Source organism: Fundulus heteroclitus, chromosome 9, assembly GCF_011125445.2.
Source record: "Fundulus heteroclitus isolate FHET01 chromosome 9, MU-UCD_Fhet_4.1, whole genome shotgun sequence".
Lineage (NCBI taxonomy): Eukaryota > Metazoa > Chordata > Actinopteri > Cyprinodontiformes > Fundulidae > Fundulus > Fundulus heteroclitus.
Window position 1 is genome coordinate 33949400 of NC_046369.1, and position 24466 is coordinate 33973865.

Consider the following 24466-nt stretch of genomic DNA (forward strand, 5'->3'; position numbering starts at 1 on the left):
TTTCTCTTTTTGCGTATGATTTTTAATAATGCCATGTGGAAGCTTTATGATGACTATGCTCAGCATTTTATCTTCTGTCTCGTGGTTTTGGTGCTTTCCTGTTTGACATTTCTAAAACATTTCTAAAACGGTGTCCTTACGAGAAGCATTTCAGCAGCTACATTTAAAGATACTGCTTTTGGAAACTTTATTGACATGTTTCTATTAGGGCCATGAACCACTGGTTAGGGTCCTATATTCCAGTTTGCTATAAATTATCTTGATTTTCAATTATTTATTCTTGTACTAAATGAAACACATTAACAATACAAGTCATGATTTAAAGTCAAAATATATTATTTTCAAACATGTGTAAGAAATGTATGTAAAATGGTAAAACATGACCTGTGATGCGGTGCCCAGAGAGGGGATGTCCTGGCTCTCTTGCCAGGCGTCAATCAGCAAGGTGCTCCAGTTCACTGGGTCTGCAAGGTCTCCCTTAACTGAGGCTGAGGTGAGGAACTCTAGTTCTCTAAGGGGGTCAGTTTTCTCATGTGGTGTAGTTAAATGTAGGGCCCTGCAGAAATTAGTGAAAAGCAGTGTTGTAGTCAAGTCACTATGCCTCGAGTCCGAGTCCAGGTTCGAGTCTCCAGTGTTCAAGTCCGAGTCAAGTCCAAGTCATTTAAAAAAATCCGAGTCGAGTCCGAGTCAAGTCCACTACTCATCCGAGTCAAGTCCGAGTCGAGTCACTATTGATCCAAGTCGAGTCCTTATTGTTCAAGTCGAGTCCAAGTTCCGCACTAAAGTAAGCATAGCCTACTTGTTTTTAAACTAAATAAAAAATCCACACTCCACCACATTGCACTAATAATTTAGATATTAAAATCATACACCAAATAATATTCTAATGACATATTAAAATTATAGCCTAATGATATAAAAAAAGTCTCGTCTTTTTCTCAATTTCCGAGTCAGAATGATCTGAATGTAGGAGTCCGAGTCCAAGTCATCAGTGCTCAAGTCCAAGTCAAGTCACTAGTCTCTAAATTTAGCTAATGACTCGGACTCGAGTACTACAACACTGGTGAAAAGCTTAGTTGAGCTAATTTTCCTACATCCAAAAACAACTGACTTTCCATATTTTTGGCCAGTGATGGATTTGCAGCTTGCATGGAGAACATTTTTTGCTCACCAAGCTGCATTTCTGAAACATTACATTTTTAGCCACATGGAACCCCTTCTTGTTTGAAATCACTGACGTATCTGTGCAGGATGCAGCTGCAAGATGTTGCTGAGCAGCCATTAGGCTGGTAGGGGATGAAATAGATGAAACAAAAAAAAGGGAAAACAAAACAGTTCTGAAGCACATCTGTAATGCTTTCACAGATCATATTCAGCATTTGAGCAAGCTAGCATGGGAACCAGACAAACCTGAGGGGTTGTGTTTCGTTTGCTCTGGCAGACGATGACTGGCCTCCCTCCAGTTCAAACTCCCAGCTTCAGTCAGGCCAGCCAGTCACAGGTTACCGCTTTGACACGCTAAGAGTTTGAAGAAGAGCACCAGTGAGCTATGCCGTACGACATTACGTCACAAACTGTGGCTTTGATGGGCTATAGTTCAGAGCCCTTTTGGTCCGAAACACAGAACATCTGTTGGACATCACACCAGTTAAGATGTAGCATTAACTCCTGAGTGGTGACAATATGGAGAAACCACAGAAACATTACCACGTGTTGTGCAACCAAAAAATTAAATAATTCTGAGTCACTCTTTCAAATGAGGTCAGCACGGGAAGTTAAAGAGGGGAAGCAGCACTTCACGATGGAGTCAAATATTTAGAACAAAGAGAGTTTTTTGTTATGGTGCAACTGAATCATATAAAAATAGAACAGGAATCAAGCCAACCTGAAAAAAATATTTCAAAGCGTGATAACCTGGGTTGACTTTTTGTGGACTGCAGCGTGGTGAAAATAGAACAGTAGCTTTAACTTCTTTAAAAAAAAAAAAGATTTAAAATCTAAAAGTTATCAGACATCAGTTTAATTCCCACATGTCAAGAATAAGACTATTTTAGTCTTCTTCTTAGTCTGGCTAACAAACTGTCTGCTAAGGGTTGTTTCTACATTCAAGATAACTTACTTCCATACATTATGATGGTTAATTTTGGATTATCATAATCAAAAATCATATGACAACCTCCTCATTTTATGAGTGTAGCTTGAAGTTTTGAGAAACATTCTTCATTTTGTCTGAATAATTACATTCAGTAGGTTGGCTGAAGCGTGCAGAAAAGCAGAGAGGCTTTGGAGATGAAAAGACAAATTTCAAGGATCGGATCAAGCTTCAGCCGTGACGAAGAAGCACAGTACCGACACAGTGTTTGAAGGCAGGTTGGTATTTAGCGCACGAATGTCCAACAAACTGTGGTTTTGCTCTTCCGTTCAGAGGTTGCGCGATTCTGTGAAAGTCTGAATCAGTGTTGAGGTGCTGAAATGAGTAATGCCTACGTCTTAAAGCCAACGCATTCTGCAGTGCCTCCCTCAAGGCCTGTTAATGCAACATCTACAACATAAGCCACGTGAGCATGGCGAAGCACAGAGCACTAATTCCTAATCATCTGTGGGTTATATCCAGACAGAGCGCAGGAATTACTTTTATTTCTGAAGAAACAGACAAGTAGTGAATGATTTCTCTTAATGTCACCAGACAAGAAGTCTACCCAGGCATGTGCAGGATCCAGTCTTGCTCTTTCTACTTTGCTCTATTTCAGTTTTTTTTTCCAGTCACAGAGCCAGTTCAATCACGAACAAAGCTCCCACAGCACTGTTCAGTTCATCATCTGAAAACAGGAAGAGTACGCTACAACTGCAAATCGACTAAGGCATGGATGGCCATCCACCTCAAATTACACTCTGGGGATAGAGTGCATTAATCAGAGAAGCAGTCGAGAGACGTTTGGTAACTTTGGGAGGAGATACAGAGGCTTTGAGGTATTTTGCAAAGAAGAATGGACAGATTTTGGTGTGTGGATGTGTAAAACTGGTAAAGACATGCCCCTAAAGACTTGCATCTCTGCAAGGAATGGAGGTTCTACAATGTCTTCACATAGGTGGCTGGATACAAATGCATAAATTGCATTGAAGTTTGGGGTAATATGAAAAAAATGCTAAAGACTACTTATTCAACACAATGGGTGCTATTAAAGTGCAGGAAACCTGTTATTACAATGGGACGTCACAGTATAAAATAACAATAAGGGGAAGATCTTGGTAACATGTTCTGCTTGTAAAAACATTGTCATGTTTCCACTCTGCTTGCATGGTGCTTCTGAAGCATCTGGTTTTTAAACAGACTGGTTTTTACATCTTTTATGTTGCAAAATCTCCACCCAAACCAGTACCCGTTTGTACATGTGTGTAATCATCAGGTCTGAGAACTCTGCAAAAACACCATGGCTGCAGCACCATATCAGCGCTGCAGCTAAAGTGAGGAAGATACTTGTACTGTTTAGAGGGCAGATAGTTTTTTTTCCCTGCGGCCCCCACCTGGTGAAATGAGAGCAGTGGATCTTATACAAATAAATCAAGTACATCATGACTTTTTGCAAGTCATATCTAAACTTAATTTATAATGATGTCCCCTACATATTTTCAATGTTAAAGGCTTCATCTATTAACAGTCAAGCGCTTCCTAATTCTTATTTGCTTTTCCAGATAATTGGGAGCCCATCCTCCCCAAATGTTGTGCACGCTCATCACGGCTGCCAAATGAAGCTGAAGTTAAATCAGATTTACAGGTTTTCTTATGTATACTTTAACTTAAAAATCAACAGAGCTTTTTAAATTTGACCTGTATATAGATTACCTTTATGCTATTTGTAGAAAAACCATGCAACAAACAAATTTCAATACATATTCAGCCTTGGAACTACCTTAGCTTGAAGGAAATTTGAAGATTTCCCTGCCATTCATGCAAGAAGAATAAGAACAACTTAATGTTACACGTGTTTAACTAATGCAGCTCACTTCTGTGGTGTAGTTCCCTCTAAATAACTTTTTTCTTTTTAGGGGGATTAGGAAAACTTTAATTTCTATTTAAGTGTAACTTTTTAATTTAAATTTATCTTTAAATTAAATTTAACTTTAAATTTATCATTTCCCGATTATTCCTCCCAAGATTGGAAAATAATGATTACGTTATTGTGTTTTTTGCGTTTTGGGTGGCATTTTCGGGATCTTTGTTTTTCTGAGTTACTTTATATTTTTGTGTGTGTGTGTTTTCTCATTCAAATCGAAACGAGAAAAGAACTTCACGACCGCGCATCGAGTCCTTGTGAAGAGATCTGGCGCCCCCTCGTGGCGGACTGCGCTCATCGCTTACTTCCGCTTCTGGCTACGCAAAATCCGGCTGTGCAGCAGCCATTTTGTCTGTTCGGGCAAGTCTACCCCTGACCGTTGCGAACTGCAGTTCCACCTTAGCAAACAAATTAAAATGTTGTTTTGGCGCGTCCGTTTCACGTCAACTATAATCTAGGGGTCTCATAAAAATCGCACATCTCCCCCGAGGACCGAGGAGGCCTCTCTAACTCGAGATAAGGCCGCGTTTCTGCGGGAAACACGCGGGTAAGCCGAGCCATGTCGTGTGAAGAAAGCTACTTGGCTATCATACGCTATCTGACGGATGAACGGGAACCATATGCGCCGGGGACGCCCGGTAACACAAAGAGAAAAATCCGCAAAGCGGCGGCGTGCTACGTGGTGAGGAGCGGGACTCTGTTTTACCAGCGTCGGCAGAAAGGCCAGAATGAGTTCACCGAGCTGGAGGTGGTGCTGCAGGACAGCCGGAGGAGGGAACTCATCCACCAGGCGCACGTTACAGAGGGAGGGGAGCACCTCAACCAGCAGCTCACCTGGGAAATCATCTCCCAGAAGTACTGGTGGAGAGGTAAGAGCCGGGGCCAGCCTCCCCGGCAGACCGCCTGGACGCAGACCGAGCGGGCTCGGTCAGGCAGTCCGTGTAAATATTAGGAATAAGCGGACGTCGCTGGTTAGCTGCTTCCAGGCGCCGAGCTACTCTGTGCTGCCACCTAGCGCCGAACTGACGCAAGGGTCGTTTTTGGGGGGAAGAAAACGTTCTCAGGTGTACTTTAATTCATCTGGGGGCGTGGCCAATGGGTCACTAGGTTTGGCCACCCAGCACAATCTAACCTGCAGCCCTAAAGCAGTGACCTAAAGCGCCTGTGTCATGCAATGCATAGATATGTCCCTCGCCTCTCCCCGTACGGGTCTTTTCAGCACAACAACAGCGGATTGATTTCACGTAGACATCCTGCTGCCATCCGAACAAAGGCTTCAAACTTAAATTGCACTTCTCACCTTGTCATTCTTCTCGTCTGAAATGATTTCTGATTGTTTATATTTGTAAATCCTGCCGCTGGCTGTCAGATGAGCGCCTACGTCATCGCTACAACACCCCCTCGACCCATTAAGGCCGCTTTGCCCCCGTAGAAGGGCAGAGCGGATGCACCTTGATCCTGCCGGTGTGTTACCAGCAGGATCTACTATGCATGTGTGCCACTGAGCTATATAATACACTGGAGTGCTGATTTTGCCGAAAAACTGAAGTCACTGGCCGCCATCTTGCTACTCCCTACTCTCACAGAATCCCACAGGATTTGGTTGCAACAACAAGCAGCTTTCTGGCTGTGTGAAAACGGTTCACAGGTAATTCTACAGTCAGTGGATGTACTAACACTATCAACTACTAGGAAATTAGGTGCTGAAATATTTTACGTTATTCATATTAAATATATATAAGTTTGTGTATATGTATATATATGTATACACGCATGTAAATATATGTTTTTGTATATTGTTATTTATATATTTATAAATGTTAAACATATATATTTAAATGAATAAAATGCAAAATATTTCAGCACATGACTTTCTCAGTACTTGATATTTTTAGAACATAACATAAAACTATATGGCGTTTGTCATTTTAAAATTCTTAAGCCCCCCCTGAACATGAGAAAATCCTCGTTATTCGATGCTGTAGCGCACATATTCCCTAGTTACTGAGGGGAAATAGGGAGTACCAATATGGCGGCAGGTGGCTTCAAAGATGTGTGCATGTAAATCACCAGCGTTATCACAATACAATGCTACGTGGATTGGTTTGGATGGCGATATTTCATAAAGTCTGTTACGATTTTCAAGCAATTGACCAATAATGATGCGATATTATCTGCATATTATTTACATCGAGGTCAACTCACAAAAAAAAGATAAACATGATTTGACCATTTTATTTCTAAGCTGTTACTTCTAAAACAACAATCAAAAACAGCATTCTTCTCATTTTAAAATAATAATAATGATGATGGTAGATCACCTGATCATTATAGTCTCATGCCTGAATGTAAAAAAAAAAACGCATCTTAAAAATGACTATGGATCAATTTTTTCACTAGCATTGATTTAATTGGATAATTAATAATTTAATCGATATATGCATGTGCGTCGATGTGTTGCCACACAGCTATGCACAATGTACTTTTTTTGCACAAACCTCTGTACTGGAAGTCCAGTCTATTGCGACCAGTTTGACTAAATTTATAGAATTTTAGAAATAAATCATCTTAAGTTACGAAAATGGCCATCAAGTTACAGTGGTCCTCTCGTCATACCCTAAATACGACTTTATGTCACAAAGGTGACACAGATGATTGATGGTTGATTACTCCGTCAAGTTTTCATGTCTTGTACTATACATTCAGATAAAGTAGTGTTGCAGTGATTTACAGTATTTGCAAAAGGATTGCCTGAGAAATGGAAATGTTTGGTGCTCCTTAGCAGCAGGACGGACGGCAGTCGGCCAGATGAGCTGTTGTTGGTGTTAATGTTGTCTCTCTGAAACCTGCAGGTATCCTGAAGAATGTCAAAGACCACATCAGGGAGTGCGCCCAGTGTCAGAGCAAGCGCAGCGTCGACGAGGGCTCCGGACCTCGGCCCTTCTCGCGGCAAGGGAGGCGGAAGCTCGGGCCAATGGAGGAAGAGGATGACGAGGAGGAGGAGGAGGAAGAGGACTTTTTGTTCATGACTGACGTGTCTTCCCAGAGACCCAAGTTGGCCAAGGGGATGGCCAAGCATGAAGTGGTGTTTGTACGTGGCTTCTAATGTGTCATGAACGTGGAACCTGCGGTCGTTTGAGCGCGTGATCCCAGAGAGGACGTTGTTTCAGTCGTTTCTGCTTTGCGTCGTTTTAGGTGGACAGCAAGGGGGAGGTGAACCAGTTCCTGCCCAAACACAGCCAGACCATGTTGGACAAACTCAACCAGCAGCGCCTCAGTAACCAGTTCTGCGACATCACGCTGCTGATCGAAGGGGAGGAACACCGCGCCCACAAAGCCGTGCTGGCCGCCTGCAGCGAATACTTCAACGAGCTCTTTTTTGAGAAGGGGGCTATGGCCACCCACGAAGCTGTGGTGGACCTGTCTGGTGAGCGCTTTGCTTCTCTGGGCCAGGGTACCTGTGGGGCTAGCATGGATTGGGACTTCAGGGTTTTTCAGGTCTGAATAAGTAAAATGTTTGTGTTGCCACACTTAAATCCTTCGTCCTTCCTCCTTTGTCCCTTATGTCTTTCAATTCCTTCTCCTTCGTCCTTCCTCCTATCAGTTAAATTTTATTTTATTTATAGTGCCAATTCACAACACATGTCATCTCAAGGCACTTTACAAAATCATATTCAATCAAATCATACAGATAGTAAAAAATCTGTATGATTGCATCAAGTCTTGACAAGCAGCTTTCACTCCTCCTGAAAGAGCGTAGAGCCACAGTGGACAATCGTCTGCATTGTACATGGCTTTGCAGCAATCCCTCATACTGAGCATGCATGAAGCGACAGTGGAGAGGAAAACTCCCCTTTGACAGGGAGGAAAACCTCCAGCAGAACCAGAACCAGGCTCAGTGTGAACGCTCATCTGCCTCGACCCACTGGGGGTTAGAGAAGACAGAGCAGAGAAAGAAAAGCACAGAAGCACACACTGATCTTTTCTACGTTATATGGTAGTAGCGAGTGATCTGTCTTCTCTGGATGATGTCACAGCTAACAGAACGCTAGACCAGGTGTACCTTCTATGAAGAAAAAAAAAATGACAGAGAACAAAAAGTTAAAAGCTGAAATAACAACAAACAATTCAAATTGGAGAGCAGTAGGAGAACTCAGCAGAGTGAGATAAATAGACCCTGATGTCCTCCAGCAGCCTAAGCCTATAGCAGCATAACTATAGAGATAGCTCAGGGTAACATGAGCCACTCTAACTATAAGCTTTGTCAAAAAGGAAAGTTTAAGCAGATCTGCAGTCAGGGAGTGAAGTGCTCATATGGGGTAATCAGATCTCTGATATATGATCATCCATCCTCTGTTATGTTTGCATATTTAAACCCCACCCACTTTAGAAATGTCTATTACAAAAAAAATCGTGTTCAATTATTTGTCTGTAATGTTTAAATTAAAATGTTGCTAAAAGGGATTCATCTTCCACCGTTCTCTCCAGGTTTTGCCAAGACCAGCTTTCTGCCGCTGCTGGATTTTGCGTACACCTCTGTGCTCACGTTTAATTTCTGTGTGATGGCCGACATCGCCAACCTCGCCCGACACCTGCTCATGACCGAGGTCCTGCAGATATGCGAGTCTGTGCACAGGCAGGTGGAGGAGCAGAAGCTGACGGTGTATCAGAAAGGAGACGTGCACACCGTGGTGGCGGGACCGGTGGTCACCAAGGAGGAGCCCGATGCCTACATGGTGACCGTCCAGGGCGACGAGAGCGCCGTGGTCACGCAGAGCGCCGTGGCCGTTTCAGGTGACGCCTTGGCTTTCATCGAGCAGCCCAGCGAAGCCTGCATCCAGCAGCCAGTGGCAGTTCTCACTCACGTAGTGGAGGGCGACGCAGTACACGCCGCCGAGGCTGGACAGGGTGGGACTGTGGCGCTGATCGCTCACAGCGGGGAGGTTGAGGCCGGCGAGACCCTCACGCTCATTTCGGGATGTGCCGAGGGGCTGGAGGGCGACACCATGACTGTGGTTACCCACAGCGGGCAGGCCGGGGCCAGCGAGTCCCTCGCTGTGGTGTCGGCCTGTTTGGCCATGGAGCAGCCACAGGCCGCCGAGGCCGGGGCTTTTGTGATAGACGTGGACTCGGACAAAGACGGCCACTCAGAGGAAGTCGTGCTGGAATCTGAGGCGGCTGCTCCCCAGGTAGAAATGACAGAGGCTCAGAAAGAGGAAGCTGTGCCCGTTCCTCCAAAACGCAAGCGGGGCCGTCCGCCCAAGGTGAAAAAGGTGGTGGAGGAGGAGGGGCCGATAACACCAGAAGAAGATCCTTCTGCAGACGACGAGCATGCCGACAAGCAGGAGGGGACCGCCGACGACCGAAGCAAAAGACGACTCCGGCAGCGCTCTATGGCCGAGGGCGGCTATGCCCGTCTTCATATGGGGCTGGAGGAAGAAGAGGAGGGGAAGAGTACAACTCCACCACCTGCCACTCTCCCAAAGGTACAGGTGAAGGTACGAGGTCCCGATTTACACGTTTGAAGTTAGTTTAGTCGGATGCTAAAGAATGCGTTTGTGTTATGCAGCATACAGAACTACAGTGTGGCCCCTCCCCCGCTTGTTTCTGCATAATACTAGCCAGCTGGGTGAATACAGAGACTTTGTGCTGCTGAATGCATCAGTTTTGCATCTAAGCGAACCAAATGAATCCAGACAAACCCGCTAAAGGTAGAGTCAGCATTTTTTCCAGAAATCTTTCCAGAAACACGAACGCCGTTCGCTTCATATGACTCACAGCCATGTTCAAAGTCTACTGTGAAAGCAGTGGAGCTACAGTGAACGGCTAACACCGAAGCTAGCCGCTAAGCTAACTGGATACATAAACACTAGAAGTTTGCATGTGCAGCCAGGAAGTGAACGAGCACGCACACTGGCGTTACGTGAGCGAGTCAGAATGATCGGCATGTGGGACAAACAATAGATATGATGATACCCCCAGAGCTTGAGGAACAGAGGGGGGTGTTTTATGAAATGTTTATTTCGGGATCGGGAGAGATCGGCAAACACAAATAGGGACTCAAACACTGTTTCTGTTAGAATATAAGGCCCACATTTATTATTCCCCACAGAACACAGCAACACAAAACAGCAAGCACTTCGCACACGCAAAGTACCAAGCACTTAAAGCCGATAAGCTTTCAAACAGGCGTGTTGTTCCATCTCTTAGGACTGGGAAGTCGGTCAGTCCGGTTAGAGAGCAATCCACGCGGCCGGGCGTCCATACAACCCACGGCTGACTTCAACGATTGAGGGCGGTTCTCTCCTTTTTATACCAACAAACAAAGTATCAGATGGGAGCGAGAGTGGCCACTTCTCCCTCCCATCTGAGTTGTTCGTCCCGTTTCCAAAACGGAAACCGTTCCCAGCATCTCAGCAGTGTGTGAAGCAAAATAATATTGCAAACTCAGATAATAGCGCTAATATAAGCAAAATAAGGAATACAGAATCAGTCTTTCCCACAACACATTGTCATAGGTTCCCACCATAAGTTAAAAGAAGTTAACGCATGTTGTTCTTAGTTTTATGTGAGCAACAGAACAGGCACGAGCATATATGTTGCTCTTAGTTTAAAACTAAGCAGTTTTTCCCAAAATACATTGTCAAAGAACAAAAATAATTATTTAATATATCAGGGGGTGAGGGCAGGACCAATCCTCTGACCAGTCCCTGCTCTTCAGACTGAACGGCAGGGATTGGTCAGAGTTTTTACAGGCCTGCAGCTTTCACAGAGTTTTTTTTTAACTGCCTTTTCTGAATACATAATGTGTTAGCTATTGTCAGGATGGAAGGACCATTTCACCCAGAATAACAAAAAGTCTTCCTGAACAGAGATTACCAGCTATAGCTTTAATGATGCATGCAGTTCATTAGCCACGTCATCCTGCTAGCTTAATCTCCCCGACATCTTGTCACCTGCAGCGGTTTCCATCATAGTCAGTGGTCTCCAGGCCAGTTTGCGCGCTACGTTTTCTCTGGTTTTGCGGCTCAGACCTGTGAAAGGCCTTGTAAACCTCGGACTGTAGAGGAGCCCGACTACTGACGGCGTTGTAGGGAGTTATTGTTAACAAATTAGGCCAGGGGCATCCTATGTTTCCCCTTTCAAAGGTCCTTCCCACATGACATCCCCGTTATTCCATTTTTTTTAAGTAGAGTTGCACAATACATGGAATGAGTTGGTGTAATTCTGCAATCACAAAGGACCACTGGGAGTATCAGACAGTCACGATCTGCATGCATGTGCTATACATGACCAGGTTTGCATTTGTATTTATTTATTTGTAAAGGGACAATGTATATCAGTGAACATAATGCCAGATTATAACCAGTGATCTGTCCCAACCACAGCTGATGTTTTCATTACCATTACACAATGTAATGGTAACAAAAGAAAAATGTGGGTTAGTTGTAATCAATGCCGTAATGTTTTAGCAATAGTATCGCAATAACCTATTTTCCTGAAATCATGCAGTCCTAGTTTTAAGGAAGGCTGTAATAAAGATGGGCTTTCTTTTCCTATACAGCTGTACTTATGAGGACATCTTTCTTTAAACAAAAACGTTGGTTTTCACTGAAGGGAAGCTAAAGCTGCCGATGCTTAAATGTGACATGAGTAAACGCCTTTATTTATACTGTGACAATAGTAATAGCAATAATCTTCTTAGCCTCTACAGTCTTAACTACAAACAACATTATAAATAGATCGAATGACGGATTGGTTCTTACCTCGGTGCTCTGTTTCTGTTTATGAACGAGAATTTTGTTTCTCTGTGATGTTCTGATATGAGGCTTTTAGATTTTAGTTTATTTAATTAATAACGGTTGGTCTTCAATCACCATGAGGCACTGCAGAGGGTCAGACTCCTTCTGGCATTATTTATTAGTGATTTATTAGTCGCCATCTGGTTTTCTAATAGTTCTGTGATACTTCCAGTAGATGGCGCCACGTCTGTTTATATTTGCTCAACGTGCCATTGCTGGGATTCTATTTAGGCTGAAAACACTATCAAGATGCAGGCTTGGTGTATTTAGCCTTATTTTATCATGATCAAACGGTTTTGGTCTTTTTTTTTATAAGCATATAATGTGGCTATATACCTTTTAAAAGCATCAGAGTTCAGATATTTGTTTGGTTGGTTTGCAGGACGCGCTGGGTTCTCATCAGTACATCTCAGAGTAACGGGCTTTTACACTGAAAGTTGTCAAAATTACGCTGAAATTAAGCGTAACGGCCAGTACAACATGGAACAGTGTAGCCCGGATGTTTGAGAGTAAATAGAAAGGCCAGTAAAGCTCTTGAGCGTGCATCAGCGCGGCTCTAAACCTCCTGGACAACATGAGCCAACGTTAGCTGCTATCAGCTGGACAAACAGCCCCGCTGTAGCTGCACTACGCTCCGCTGCGAGAAGCCGCCCAGAGAAGCAGCCCGTACGCTGCTGAGGACCCTGATGTGCTGGCAGACATGGCTGCTCAGAGCCAGGCTGAAACAATCTGAAGTCAGGAAGTTAAGGCTGTAAAGAAGAGGCAGGGGATGTCTTTCTGAAATCAGAATGACCAGAGATCCACGTTTAATTAGTCAGTTACGTTTAAGTTTGCATATTAACTTAAGGAATCTTATTTAAATTGAAATTAGAAACACATTTAAAATAATCTGTCTTAAAAAAAATTATTTTCTAGGTGGGTCCCAGGAAAAGAGGAAGACCGCCAAAGAGACCGACAGAGGCGAGATCTGAGGGCGAGGGCGAGGCCGTCATCGTGGTAGAGGACGGCGCCGTGGAGAGCGTGGCAGCTGCAGAGCTGCAAGCAGAGGAGGCGCCAGCTAAGGGGGCGGAGCCAGAGGCCGTAGCCAGGCAGCAAGGAGCCCCGCCAGAGAGCACCGTGGACGGAGAACACACCTGCTCCGAGTGCGGCATGTCCTTCCAGAGGCGCTACTCTCTCATCATGCACACGCTGAAACACGAGAAGGCGCGCGGCTACAAGTGCAGCGTGAGTGTCGGCGAGTTCACGGCAGAGCGTCGCCGCATGCTTGATTTCACAGATTCAGCCTGACATCATTACACACAGAGGGATTTACTTCAGCCGTTTATCTCTGTTCATGTGACTTACAGCTGAAGAAAACTCAAGATTGAAGGTGTTCAGGAAATCTGACTATAATCCAATAAACAGGATTGTTAGTACAGAGATGCAGGCCTGCTGGAACTGTCTCCATGTCCAGTAGCTCTGCTCTGTCAGGGTCAGGGTGGCAGCGGTCCGCCTGTGGTGCTGCTGAGGGGGTTTATCAGTGAGAATGCTGATTGTTTTCTTGTTTTTCTTTATTATTATTATTCCGTCGGCGTCTAACTACTCCCGCATACTTCAGCCGATTGCAACAATTTTGGTATCAAAACGTTCGACTCATTCCCGGCATGACTGCGATACCTCATGGTTTTGCTGACTTTTACACTTTTTAAAATATTTCACTTTTTGTGCGTTTTTTTTTGCTTGCTCCCATTGAAATCAATGCAAATTCCCTCAAATTCTTAAATTCCTTCAAATTCTTCACATTCTTCTATTTCTTGACATTCTTCTATTTCTTTTTATTCTTATTTCAATTTTCTTTCAAATTTTTCAAATTTTTTTCAAATTCTTCATTCTTCAAATTTTTGACATTCTTCTATTTCTTCTAATTCTTCAAATTTTTCAAATTCTTTTTAAATTCTTCAATTTTTTCAAATTCTTCAAATCTGATTTCAATGTTTTTCAGCTACTTTATCTTTTCTGCAGGGATCTTCTGCATCTTCTGCTGAAATCATTCTGCAGATTAGCATTCTCCCTCGCTGTTACGCAGGAACAGCTTTTTCTAGTGTAGTTTGCTTTTCTCAATCCAACTCCAGCAACGATCCTCTGTGTGTTCAGCTCTGCAGCAAGGAGTTCCAGTACGCCGCCTCGCTCCAAGCTCACCTGGCCCGGCACAAGCAGCAGAGGAGCCAGCGAGGGCCCGTCCTCAAAGCGCCGGCCGAGCCGGGCCCCGGGGACAGGGCGGAGGACGAGCTGCTCAACAAGTCGCCGTCGTCGTACACCAAGAGGGAGTTCGTGTGCGACATCTGCGGGAAGACTTTGCCCAAGCTGTACTCGCTGAGGATCCACATGCTGACCCACACGGGCGTGCGGCCCCACTCCTGCAAGGCGTGCGGCAAGACCTTCGCCCACAAGCACAGCCTGAAGATGCACCGCGTGCTGCACGACGTCACCAAGCAGTTCCAGTGCGAGTACTGCAAGAAGACGTTCGTGAGCAAGAGGAGCATGGAGGAGCACACCAGCCTGCACACAGGTCCCCCCCCCCCCTCCCCGGCTCCAAGCGTCTGGAGGTTAGACACGTAGCAGCAGTGGTGACGGTGTTTCTTCTTCTTCTTTTACAGGCGAGTCAAAGTACCTCTGCAACACGTGTGGCGCCACCTTCCACCGAGCCTCCGCCCTGAGCAAGCACCTGAAGAAGCACCAGCCCAAACCCGAAGTGCGGCCCTTCTCCTGTTCTCAGTGAGTAGCCGGCGGGGTGGGCATGTGGGAGCTGATGCAGCAGCAGGACTCACTGACCCCGCCTCTCCTCCTCCCTCCTCCCCCCGCAGCTGCGACAAGAGTTTTTATGAAGCAAAGGATCTGCAGCAGCACATGAACAAGCACATGGGCCTGAAGCCCTTCCAGTGCCAGGTGTGCGGCAAGTGCTACAGCTGGAAGAAGGACTGGTACTCGCACGTCAAGTCCCACAGCGTGGCGGAGCCCTTCAGGTACGTGTGAGCACAGGCTGGCAGCTTCACAGGAAGAACGTCGCAGTAGATTGAAGATTCTCCTGCTCTCCTCCTCGTTAGGAGCCAATCTAGATATTACAGAAGTAGTCCCACCTCCATATTAGGTTGTGTCAGAATGGGTTTTAATGGGGTTTGAAATGGTAAGAGCTGGAAGAGGAGCAGCTTATGTTATGGCCACTTCTGATCTCTGGTTCAGTTGCACCATGACGTCCATTTATCGTCATAAACTGCTCAGTATATGAAAACATTGCTTTAGGCCAATTCTCCCAGCCCCAGTGCAGCACTTTATCAAGTCCTGAGGACCCCAAATGGCTTCCTGCTACACTCCCACATTCACCCGCTGACGGTGGTGAGCTCCATCGTAGCCACAGCTGCCCTGAGCAGACTACAGGAGCGAGGCTGCCACTTGGCGCTCTGACCACCGTCAGCAGGCAATGGGGTGAAGTGTCTTACCCCCGACTTTTGTCCAAGGACACAGTTAGCATGGAGAGAGCAGGGATTTGAACCTGCAACCTAGCCCCTGTGTAGCCCCTGTGTAGCCCCTGTGGATGAGACGGAACAGCACACATAATTGTGAAGTGGAAGGAAAATGATACGTTTTATGCAAAATCTGTCCAAGAAAAGACGCTCTGGAAAAGTTTATTCTGCCCCTTTACTCTCCAACCAGTGGATACAATCCAGAGCTTTTGACCAATCACCGTCAGACATCGTGTGATTAATCCCTGAGCAGAGGTTCACCTCCCAACCCACTAACCTGATGAAAACTGGCCTCTGTAATGTTTGAACAATAGCAGCACACAGGGAGAGTCCTCCCAATACCTCCCAGGACCACCAGAGGGAGACATTTTGACTCTTAAGAGGAAGCTGAATAACGCTTTAAAAAGCTGTCTTACTTCATCTTCCCTGCTAAAAGTTAATTGACCAACAAATGACAAAGAGTATAAAACAATCCGTGTAATGTTGGCGTTTTACTCCACAGCCTATACTTTTATTTATTAGTTTATTACTATAGTTCTGGGGCTGTTCTGTGTTGGGCCACAGAGAACCCAGGAAATCCTGCTCGGTCATAAGAGGCCTGAGTGTCACAGCCCTGCTGGAATATTCCTCCAGCACCTTTCAAGCTGATCTTAGTATTGTTTTTCTGGGATGACTGACGGCGTTCTCCTCTTACCCCTCCAGGCAACGCTTTAATTTAAGTCTGGATCCAACTGTAGTTTCCAGCGCACTGCAGTTCAGTTCAGACCCATCTGTGCTCCTCTATCTAAACCAGGGTCTCTGCTCTGTGGCCAATATAAAGTTGACCTAGATGCACTGCAAAGGATGGGATTGATTTTAGAAAAACAGCACGATCCGTGAGGCTAAACAAAGTGGAATGTGGCTCGGTTTGATTTGATGACAGAACAAAAAGCAAAAGAAATGATCCGTGCAACCGATGATAACTAATTAGTTACCTTGATTTAACAACTACGTTAGACGAGCAGGTCCCGTCTGACTAGTCCGCCTGACTTACAGCTTCCAGAGACAATGGAACCCAGCAGGCTACAGATGAGCCCGACACCCATTCAGTAACTCAGCAGCAAAATGCTTCTCCTATTATTACAACCAACCAACACAATGTTAGCTTTCAAGAGTTTTTCTTCTCCAACCTCATAGAAACCATGTGGCGTCGCGCCATAAGGCCGGACGTGTTTAACGAAGGCTGCGGCTTCGCATCTGTTTTTAAACGAGCAGCACTGTCTGAAAGGTGCTGGTAGTTAGCCGGTGTACGCATCACCACCACCATCACCATCTTTAATCATGGTTTCTTACCTTCACTCCCGTAACGCCAGGTGTGGCGTGCTTTCTAACAAGCAGTGGATGTGAGCCAGAGGCGGAAACCCCATTAATAGACTGATGCGAAATCATTTTCCTTCCACTTTTCACCTACTTTCTGTTGCCGTGGGTGTTGATGCTTCTGTCGGAGCACGAATCCGTCCAGCGGGTCACCCCCCCCCCCACGCCCCCCCAGATCCCGGCCTTTTGTCAGGTTGCCAGCGATTGGTTGATGGGAGAATGCCCAGCGTCAGTGAGCATCTCTGTGTCGGCAGGTGTAACGTCTGTGGGAAGGAGTTCTTTGAGAAGGCTCTTTTCAGGAGGCACGTGAAGAAAGCCACGCACGGCAAGAAGGGCCGCGTGAAGCAGAACCTGGAGCGGCAGTGTCAGCAGTGTGGCAGGAAGTTCACTCAGCTCCGAGAGTACCGGCGCCACATCAACAACCACCAGGGTGAGCCCTCAGTGGGGCACATTCATTCATGAACAACCTGTGTGTCTGTGAACGTCCTCTGTTTTTACTCTAATTATTATTATTTTTTTAGGAGTGAAGCCTTTTGAATGTCTGACCTGCGGGGTAGCCTGGGCCGACGCCCGCTCTCTCAAACGTCACGTCCGGACTCACACGGGGGAGCGGCCGTACGTGTGCCCCATGTGCCAGGAGGCCCACATCGACGCGCGCACGCTGCGCAAACACATGACCAAGTTCCACGAAGACAGCCTGCCTGGCAAGATCATGCTGGAGAAGGACACCCTCCAGTTCCACAACCAGGGCACCCAGGTGGAGCACGCCGTCAGCATCCTGGCCTCCGACCTGCCCCCCGAGCTCAGGCCCGCCCACCAGGCGTCCACGGATGAGCTGGAGACGGTGCTGATCACGGAGGAGACGGTGGAAGCCGTGGAGGCTGTCCAGGCCACAACCGAAGGGTCGGTGGCGACGCTTTCTGATCAGGGCATCATGCAGGTCGTGAACTACGTCCTGGCCCAACAGGCCCTGTCTGGGGTCAAGTCGGAGGAGACCCCCGAGGAGATCCAGACCATGGAGGTGGAGGTGGCCCATGTGGCCGAGGTAGAGTGACGAGCCTGCTGGCCCTCGGAGCCGGGCTCTGGACTCCTCTCCGAACTTGTGCAGACTTTTTTACAGTCTGTATGAATGCAGAAACCAGTACGATTCTCTATGAAACGATGTAAAAGAGGCCTATTTTTGTGTCGATGTACATTAATGTAAATTAATCTGTCTTTGCGACTTGAGAGACGTGTCAGCGCACAGCTTTGTGGTTTTCTGTAAATAACTTAACTGAAGCAAGACCTGACCAGTAATGTGTACGAAATCAGGAGAAATAAAAGCAGAAACAACAAACATTTTATTATTTGGTCTTTTTTTTAATTAGTGCCTCAGCTGGCAACCGCCACCATTTCACACACCGGTTCCCATGTTTTCAGGCTCAGATGCTGATCAATGTGACATTCTGGATATTTGAGTACAGAATTTGCCAGGCTGGACTTTATCATCTGTACGTCCAACAACCCAGCGATGGTGGTTTCTAGGTGGGCACGTGGTTATGGGTTGGTTCTCTTGGCATCGGATCGGTCCTACTGTACATCAACCCTGTTAAGATTCTTTAAAGCAACGTTTTGTGATTGTAGAAAGCCTCGCTCAACAAAGAAAGTGGTAAACACAATGCCCATATAGCAGGTTGCTTAATCAGGTCTACTTAGAACCAGGCTCTGTAGTTTGTCTTATCTTTCAGACACAGAAACCATCAAAATGAGTTGGAAGAAAAGTAAATTTATCTACTTTATTGTCCAAGGTATTTGCTCACAGACCAAACAGAAAACCCTCTCCCAAACAGTCCTTAGCTGTCAGTGGTATTCAAACAAAGCAATATGCCACAAACTGATGGAGCAGCAAACATGAGGTCATAGGGCTAACTTTGTGGGGACCGTTTGGAGATGGCCCCTTCTTCTTCCAACCTGCCTGCACCTGAGCATGAAGCTCCATGAAGGTCCAGAGACATGGAGCGTTTGGTGTGGATGACCTTGACTGACCTTCACACAGCAGAAGCTGTTAAAGCTGCGAAGGACCAGAACTCTACGGGTGAAGAATGGGAGGTCACTGAAGATCATGTGACTCTAGGCAGGGGAGCGAATACTTTCTGGAAGTCATTTTTTAATCTTTTTGATAATGAAACAAAGTGTATTGTCCAACATTTTTCCACACTGACTTCTATTTTCTTGACTCCTTTAGATGTTTTAATCATCTTTATCGCTGTAATGTACATTCCTATACAATGTGTTCTCTGCTTTTAACCCATCCCCTTGGAGAGCAGTGGGCTGCCACTGTGCGGCGCCCAGGGAGTAATCTGGGGTTAAGGGTCTTGCTCAGGGACCCAGAGTGGCAGTTGAACCCAGAACCTCCGGAACAAAAACACTATGCTCTAATCACTAGGCAAGCACTCCCCTAAAAATCTTTTTTAAATGGACGTGTTGGAGCTTTGGCTTTATAGCCCAGTGCCGTATCCCCAACTGTAATTGAGCAAACCTTGACGTGATTGCAGATGTTTGAAGCCAGTAGAGGAACCCTGAAAACATTCAAAAACAATCAACGTGTACTTTCCTCAAGAAGACAAAAGAAATGACAAGGTATTAACATGCAATACAGCAAGTATGGAAGTTTATTTTGGATTTATATCAAACTAAGCTTGATGTATTTACATAAGATACAAAAATATGAAACAGCATGTACTTCCTGCTTTCTTACCATCATAACTCACTGATCTAAGCTGAACCGACTCTCGGACGGTTCCTGCATATGAACCCCTGGTAATACTTGGTTCCTCTTGGAAGACTATACAAAGGTTATGTACAAACATTTTGGGTTCTGGTCACTTATTCAATGAAAGAATACCAAAACAAGTCTGCAGGGTTTAAAACAAATCCCAGCATGAAAGAAAAAGGGAGGCGATGCGTCGCGGTAAACAAAACTTAAAGACATCAGTCATAGTAAAACATAAAGTAAAACACTGGGTCAAGAGCATTAGGCCTATAGTTGGCTACATCAAATGAATGACCTGTCGATGAAACGCATACTTCAAAGCTGGCTGAATAAGGTGACACACAAAGAACTACAGCTACAGTGGAAAACAAGTTGTCCCTCCTGTCACTTAATACTTCTTAAAGAAGAGCGCATGAAATGTTTACAATCTATTGCGACTTGTGCCACAAATGCTTACCAGTGTACCGGACTAACTTACAGAATAGTGTCACAGAGAACAGTGATGACCCACCATTAAAGCTTTATTTATACGGGTCGTCCCACTTGAGACGTGAGACCTTGCTAAGGTGAAACAACAACCCAGACAAGCACACCAGCTTCCAGTCATCCTTTTCAAACAAAACAAAACACAAACGCTTGGCAACAACATTGAAATACTCAGCATTTCTTAAGTGCTCTCAAGAAATAACATAAAAAAAAGCTGTTACTCGTTAACAAAAATCTCCTCTGCTGAAAAAAAAACAAGCGATACAAAATGAAAATAAGTGCACTTCGGCAATCGGTATACAGGATTCCAGGGTAGAGCCTTTGCACCAAGAAAGTTTTTTTTTTTTCTGAAATGTTCCATCATCTGGCGTGAAATGAGAATCTGGGGGTATGGAGGGTGGGTGGGGGGGGGGGGGGGGGAGTCGTCGTCCTACTCCCCTTCTTCCTTGATGCGCTGCTGTTTGTTGCGGCGAGAATCCAGATCAAAAGAAAAGTCGGACCACTCGTCGCGCGGCGGGAAGGAGATTGTCTGGCGAAGGGTGAAACGTACGGCGTCAATGACGCGCTCGCTCCGGGCCTCAGAGGAGCCCACGCTGACGGTGGAGGCTCCGCTGGAGGTGCGCACTATGTGTGGAGGGGGGGGGAAATCAATGACCTGTCGGTGCTCCATGATGCCCTTCCAGATGATGTGCTGGAACTCTGCAGGGATCTTCAGCCTGGACAGGTCCTAATGGTCATTACACAGGGGAGCGTTAGTATTCGCAGGCGGCGCCACTCTTCTCTCTAACCCATCATATGACTCGTGTTGGATAGGCAAGGGCTCACCTCCATGTTATAGTTCTCAATCTGGTACATGTTGCTTAGGCCTTGTGCTGTGAAGTAATCCAAGCAGCCTGCACAGCCCAGCCGTAGGAGGAAGCTGCAGGAGGAGGAGGAGGAGGAGGAGAAGTGTTGATCTACTTTGTCATCAGACCACTGGTATATGTAAAAACATTTAGCGTCTGCTACTGCTTCCATAAATGTCCTTTAGTATTCAAAACTCTTTAGCTCATGATGTGACCACATAAGAAATCTGAAACCAAGCATGCCAAAGGTTTTTAATCAAAGTGTGATGCTGTCAGATGAGGTGTGATTCCTAGCAACTATCAGGGTAAACTAGCTGAATTATCCATTTAGTGGGTGCTGTTCCTGAAACATTAAAGCCTGCAAAGGTAAAACCAAACAGGACAAGTCAAAGAAGCAGCAAGGATGTGTGGCGTCAAGCGTTGCTTAGATACCTGGAGATGCTGCTGTCCATGGGGTATGGAGGAGGGGGGGTACAGTGGGAGGAGGGCACCAGGGGCAGCTGTTGCTGCAGTGGGTGTGTGGGGCTCAGTGAACTCATGTCAGCACTCATGGGGAGGTGGGAGCCCATAATGGGAGTCACTGCAGAGACAAAGGGAGCTAACGTGAGCCTTCTCTCACTGCTCTGGGTGGACAGGTGATGTATAGTCAGCTGAAACCCGGGAACGGGACGCGCAGAAGTTACTTTTAATGACTTAAGATGCTGGTGGACGGAAGCGGCAGGTTTTACCCAATCAGAAAACCCACCGTACAGAAGCACCGTGTGGTCACGTTGACAACAACACTCAAAGAAAAGTTTTTTCCCCATCTGTGAGCTGTTCTAAATGAAGTCAGAGGACGTAGTGAAGAACCTGCTACACAGGAAACTGTGTTCTACGGCTCTACTGCAGCTGCTCACTGAGGCTGCCCCACCAGAGAGTGAGACTTCAGCAGACAACAGGAAGCCGCCATTTGGTTGGATTCTTCAAAAGGATCAAAACCAGAGCGACTTTACTGCATCACCCCTGCTACGTACGACGCACTAGGAGAAGTGGCGGTCGTTTAGAAATCTCACAGATAAGGAAAACAGAGTAACAGGGTTCTCATCAGTGCATTTCAGCATCATGGACGCTGAATGTTGTCAAAGTTACGCGGAAATAAGACGGTTTGCTAATATTTAATGAGCGTAAGGGTCAGTACGACCTGGAACAGTACAACACAACTATGCTGCTCTATGCTGAGAGCAACATAGAGAAGTCAGTACAGCTCTTAAACGTGCATCAGCGCAGCTATAAACCTCCTGAACAACATGAGCTAACGTTAGCGGCTATTAGCTTGGCGAACATCACTCCCCACTACGCAACACTGCTGTGGGAACGCATCCAGAAAAGTAGCAGAATGACACAACACCCCCCCCCCCCCCCAAACACACAAACGCACGCACGCGCTTGCACGCAAAAAACTCCTGGTGAGGACCCAGAGTAATGCTAACAGTGCTAACCGTAACCAATATAAGGCTACGTTCACACTGCAGGTCTTGATGCTCAATTCCGATTTTTCTACTGGACTCGGATTTTTTTGAGGTGGCCGTTCATACTACTATTAAATGCGACCACCATCACACTTTTGTTTTGTCTGAACAGTTCAAGAACACAAAGCGACACGCGTGTGCAGATAACGGAAGGAGACGTCACACAGCAGAACCGAAATAAAACAAACAGATTCCGGCCGGCATCTCTCCATGTGATTATTAGAAAGCTGTTGAGCAATGAGAGACGACAATATTAAGACCACATCATAGCAAGACCAAGTAAGGCAAGAAGAAAGCAGCACAGCTATTAATGGTCTTTTATGGAGCACTAACCGCTGCTGTGTGTTGATGTGTGGTTGGAGACAGAAGAGTGATGTGAAAGACGGATGAAATGCAACAAGACCGTTCAGACAGCGGACGGTTTGAAAAAATTCCAATACGTATCCGAATTAGTACCATGTGGAAGTGGCACAGATCAGATTTTTTTCGGGGCCGTTGACATTGCCATGAAAAAGAGGGATGTGGGTCGCATTTCCCTGCAGTGTGAACGTAACCCAATCACGGTTTAAATGTCAACTCTGTAATCACGCTGACTTGTAGCACAGACTCTCACACAGTGTGACGTCGCCCCTGCTCTTGATAATAAAATTGCTGATTGCTTTAAAGACTCCTGTATAGTTACAATAAGTATATTAATTATACGTAAGTATATAAGTATAAGTATAAGTATAAGTATGTTAATTATTTAACAAATCAAGAGACTTTTCCTGTCAAACATTAGGCTGGACACAGCTGTTACTTCTTTACTTGTCTCTTATTTGTGGATGCCCATAACCTGGGGGGTATTTCAGTGGGTCTGCTCTGCAACTGTTTTTTTGGCCACAAACCTTCTGATCGGAGCACCTCTACTTTTAACATGATTCGTACCAGATTCAGCGGAAACATCTGAAGCTTTCTTTAGCCTTATTTGGGGGTGAAAGGACATGCAGTAAGCCCAGAGGGTTTTGGGTAAAGGCGTGTGGGTTCTGGAGGATATGTCAGGGGACAGACGGCAGGAGAAAAGAGAGGATAGACTTACGGTCAGTGAGGCCTCCAGACATGCTGGATGGGGTGAGCGTGTTGCGCTGCTGGGGGTTGATGAGCTGGCTCACGGATGGGAGCTTGTTGACTTTTCCGTGAGTTGGGGAGCTGGAGCCGAAGGAGGTCGGAGACTGCATGGAGGTTCTGGAGCAGGAGACAAGTGGTGACGGGCTGTTAGCAGCATCTTCCAAGACTCAGTCCAGGAAATATTCAAGTGTGAATACGATCATCCTCCTACATGTGCATTATTAGCTCATACTTATTTTATTTATGGCAGAAAAAGAATCAAACTTCAGCAAGAAAAGCAATTTATTCCATTATATGACAGATGAAAGTGCAGAAGCCAGCAGGATAAAAGGGTCCGTTTCAAACAGAGAGGTCACATAGTGCACATCTCAAGATTGATCTATAAGAAGCCAACTTTAAGGAAAACTTCAACACACAAACTGTCCTGCAGTGACTTAAGAAGACATGACCTGCACTAGCAAATAGTTTACTTATGTCTTTACCCTCAAAACCCCCCAAAAAACGTTTGAGTCCAGCTCTCATGACAATGCAAAGGCTCAAAATGTTTACTTAAGTAGTCTCTGTAATCAAGTACAATAAAAAAGAATCAATCAGGCAATGTTCCTGTACAAACCTCAGCCCACAGGCTGAAAGATGGGAACGCTTCACAAACAGCATGCAAGGCAGTCAAACAAGTCTGTCCAGCAAAAGGAGGAGGGGACATCCTAGACAGTTCATATCCTCAAAGCAGAAACCCAGGACAGGATGAAGAAAGGACAGATCAGGGAAAAAAAATGGTAAAAAGGAGACAGAGAGGAGGTCCGTGTAGGTCGGAGGAAGATGAGCAGGAGGAAGAGGAGGAGGAGGAATGTGGTGCAGAGTTTCAGGAGGAGCTGCAGCGCCGCCTCTGCTCTCCTGCAGACTCCAGGAGCTGGCTGCCCAGACGGCTTTTTATCAGGCTGCAGGGAGGAACCAGAGACAAGAGAGAGAGCAGAAATAAGGGCTCACCGCTGGAGGAGAAAAGAGTTAGAGACCCTGGAGAGGTCTGGAGGTGAAAAAAAGCTGCACAACTTGAG

The 24466-nt window shown here is 45.8% G+C and overlaps 2 protein-coding genes across 9 annotated transcripts in view; one reads left to right on the forward strand and one right to left on the reverse strand.

Annotated features, from left to right (window-relative positions):
* Positions 1-4383: 4383 nt before the first annotated feature.
* On the forward strand, positions 4384-18052 carry zbtb11 (zinc finger and BTB domain containing 11). 2 transcript variants are annotated; one of them, XM_012861148.3, is made up of 10 exons: positions 4384-4924; positions 6908-7146; positions 7251-7482; positions 8544-9553; positions 12773-13081; positions 13991-14405; positions 14494-14611; positions 14701-14859; positions 16968-17143; positions 17235-18052. In XM_012861148.3, exons 1-10 carry the CDS (start codon positions 4615-4617, stop codon positions 17765-17767), a joined length of 3501 nt encoding a protein of 1166 aa, XP_012716602.2. In that variant the 5' UTR covers positions 4384-4614; the 3' UTR covers positions 17768-18052. The 2 variants fall into 2 exon arrangements, with proteins under 2 accessions (XP_012716602.2, XP_021171400.2); XM_021315725.2 differs by having other exon boundaries at positions 4615-4924; positions 8544-9541; positions 17235-17767.
* A 1283-nt stretch (positions 18053-19335) lies between these two features.
* tp63 (tumor protein p63) overlaps positions 19336-24466 on the reverse strand; it is a 38401-nt gene continuing 33270 nt past the window's right edge. For 4 of the 7 annotated variants that reach the window (XM_036141546.1, XM_036141547.1, XM_036141548.1 and 1 more), the window contains 4 exons: positions 23383-23528; positions 21229-21376; positions 20777-20870; positions 20382-20678 (listed from right to left, as the gene is read on the reverse strand). In XM_036141546.1, coding sequence (XP_035997439.1) covers positions 20382-20678; positions 20777-20870; positions 21229-21376; positions 23383-23528 — 685 coding nt within the window. Of the gene's footprint in view, positions 20679-20776; positions 20871-21228; positions 21377-23382; positions 23529-23675; positions 24350-24466 lie in introns of those variants that run through there. The other 3 variants (XM_021315710.2, XM_036141550.1, XM_036141551.1) reach the window with 3 other exon arrangements.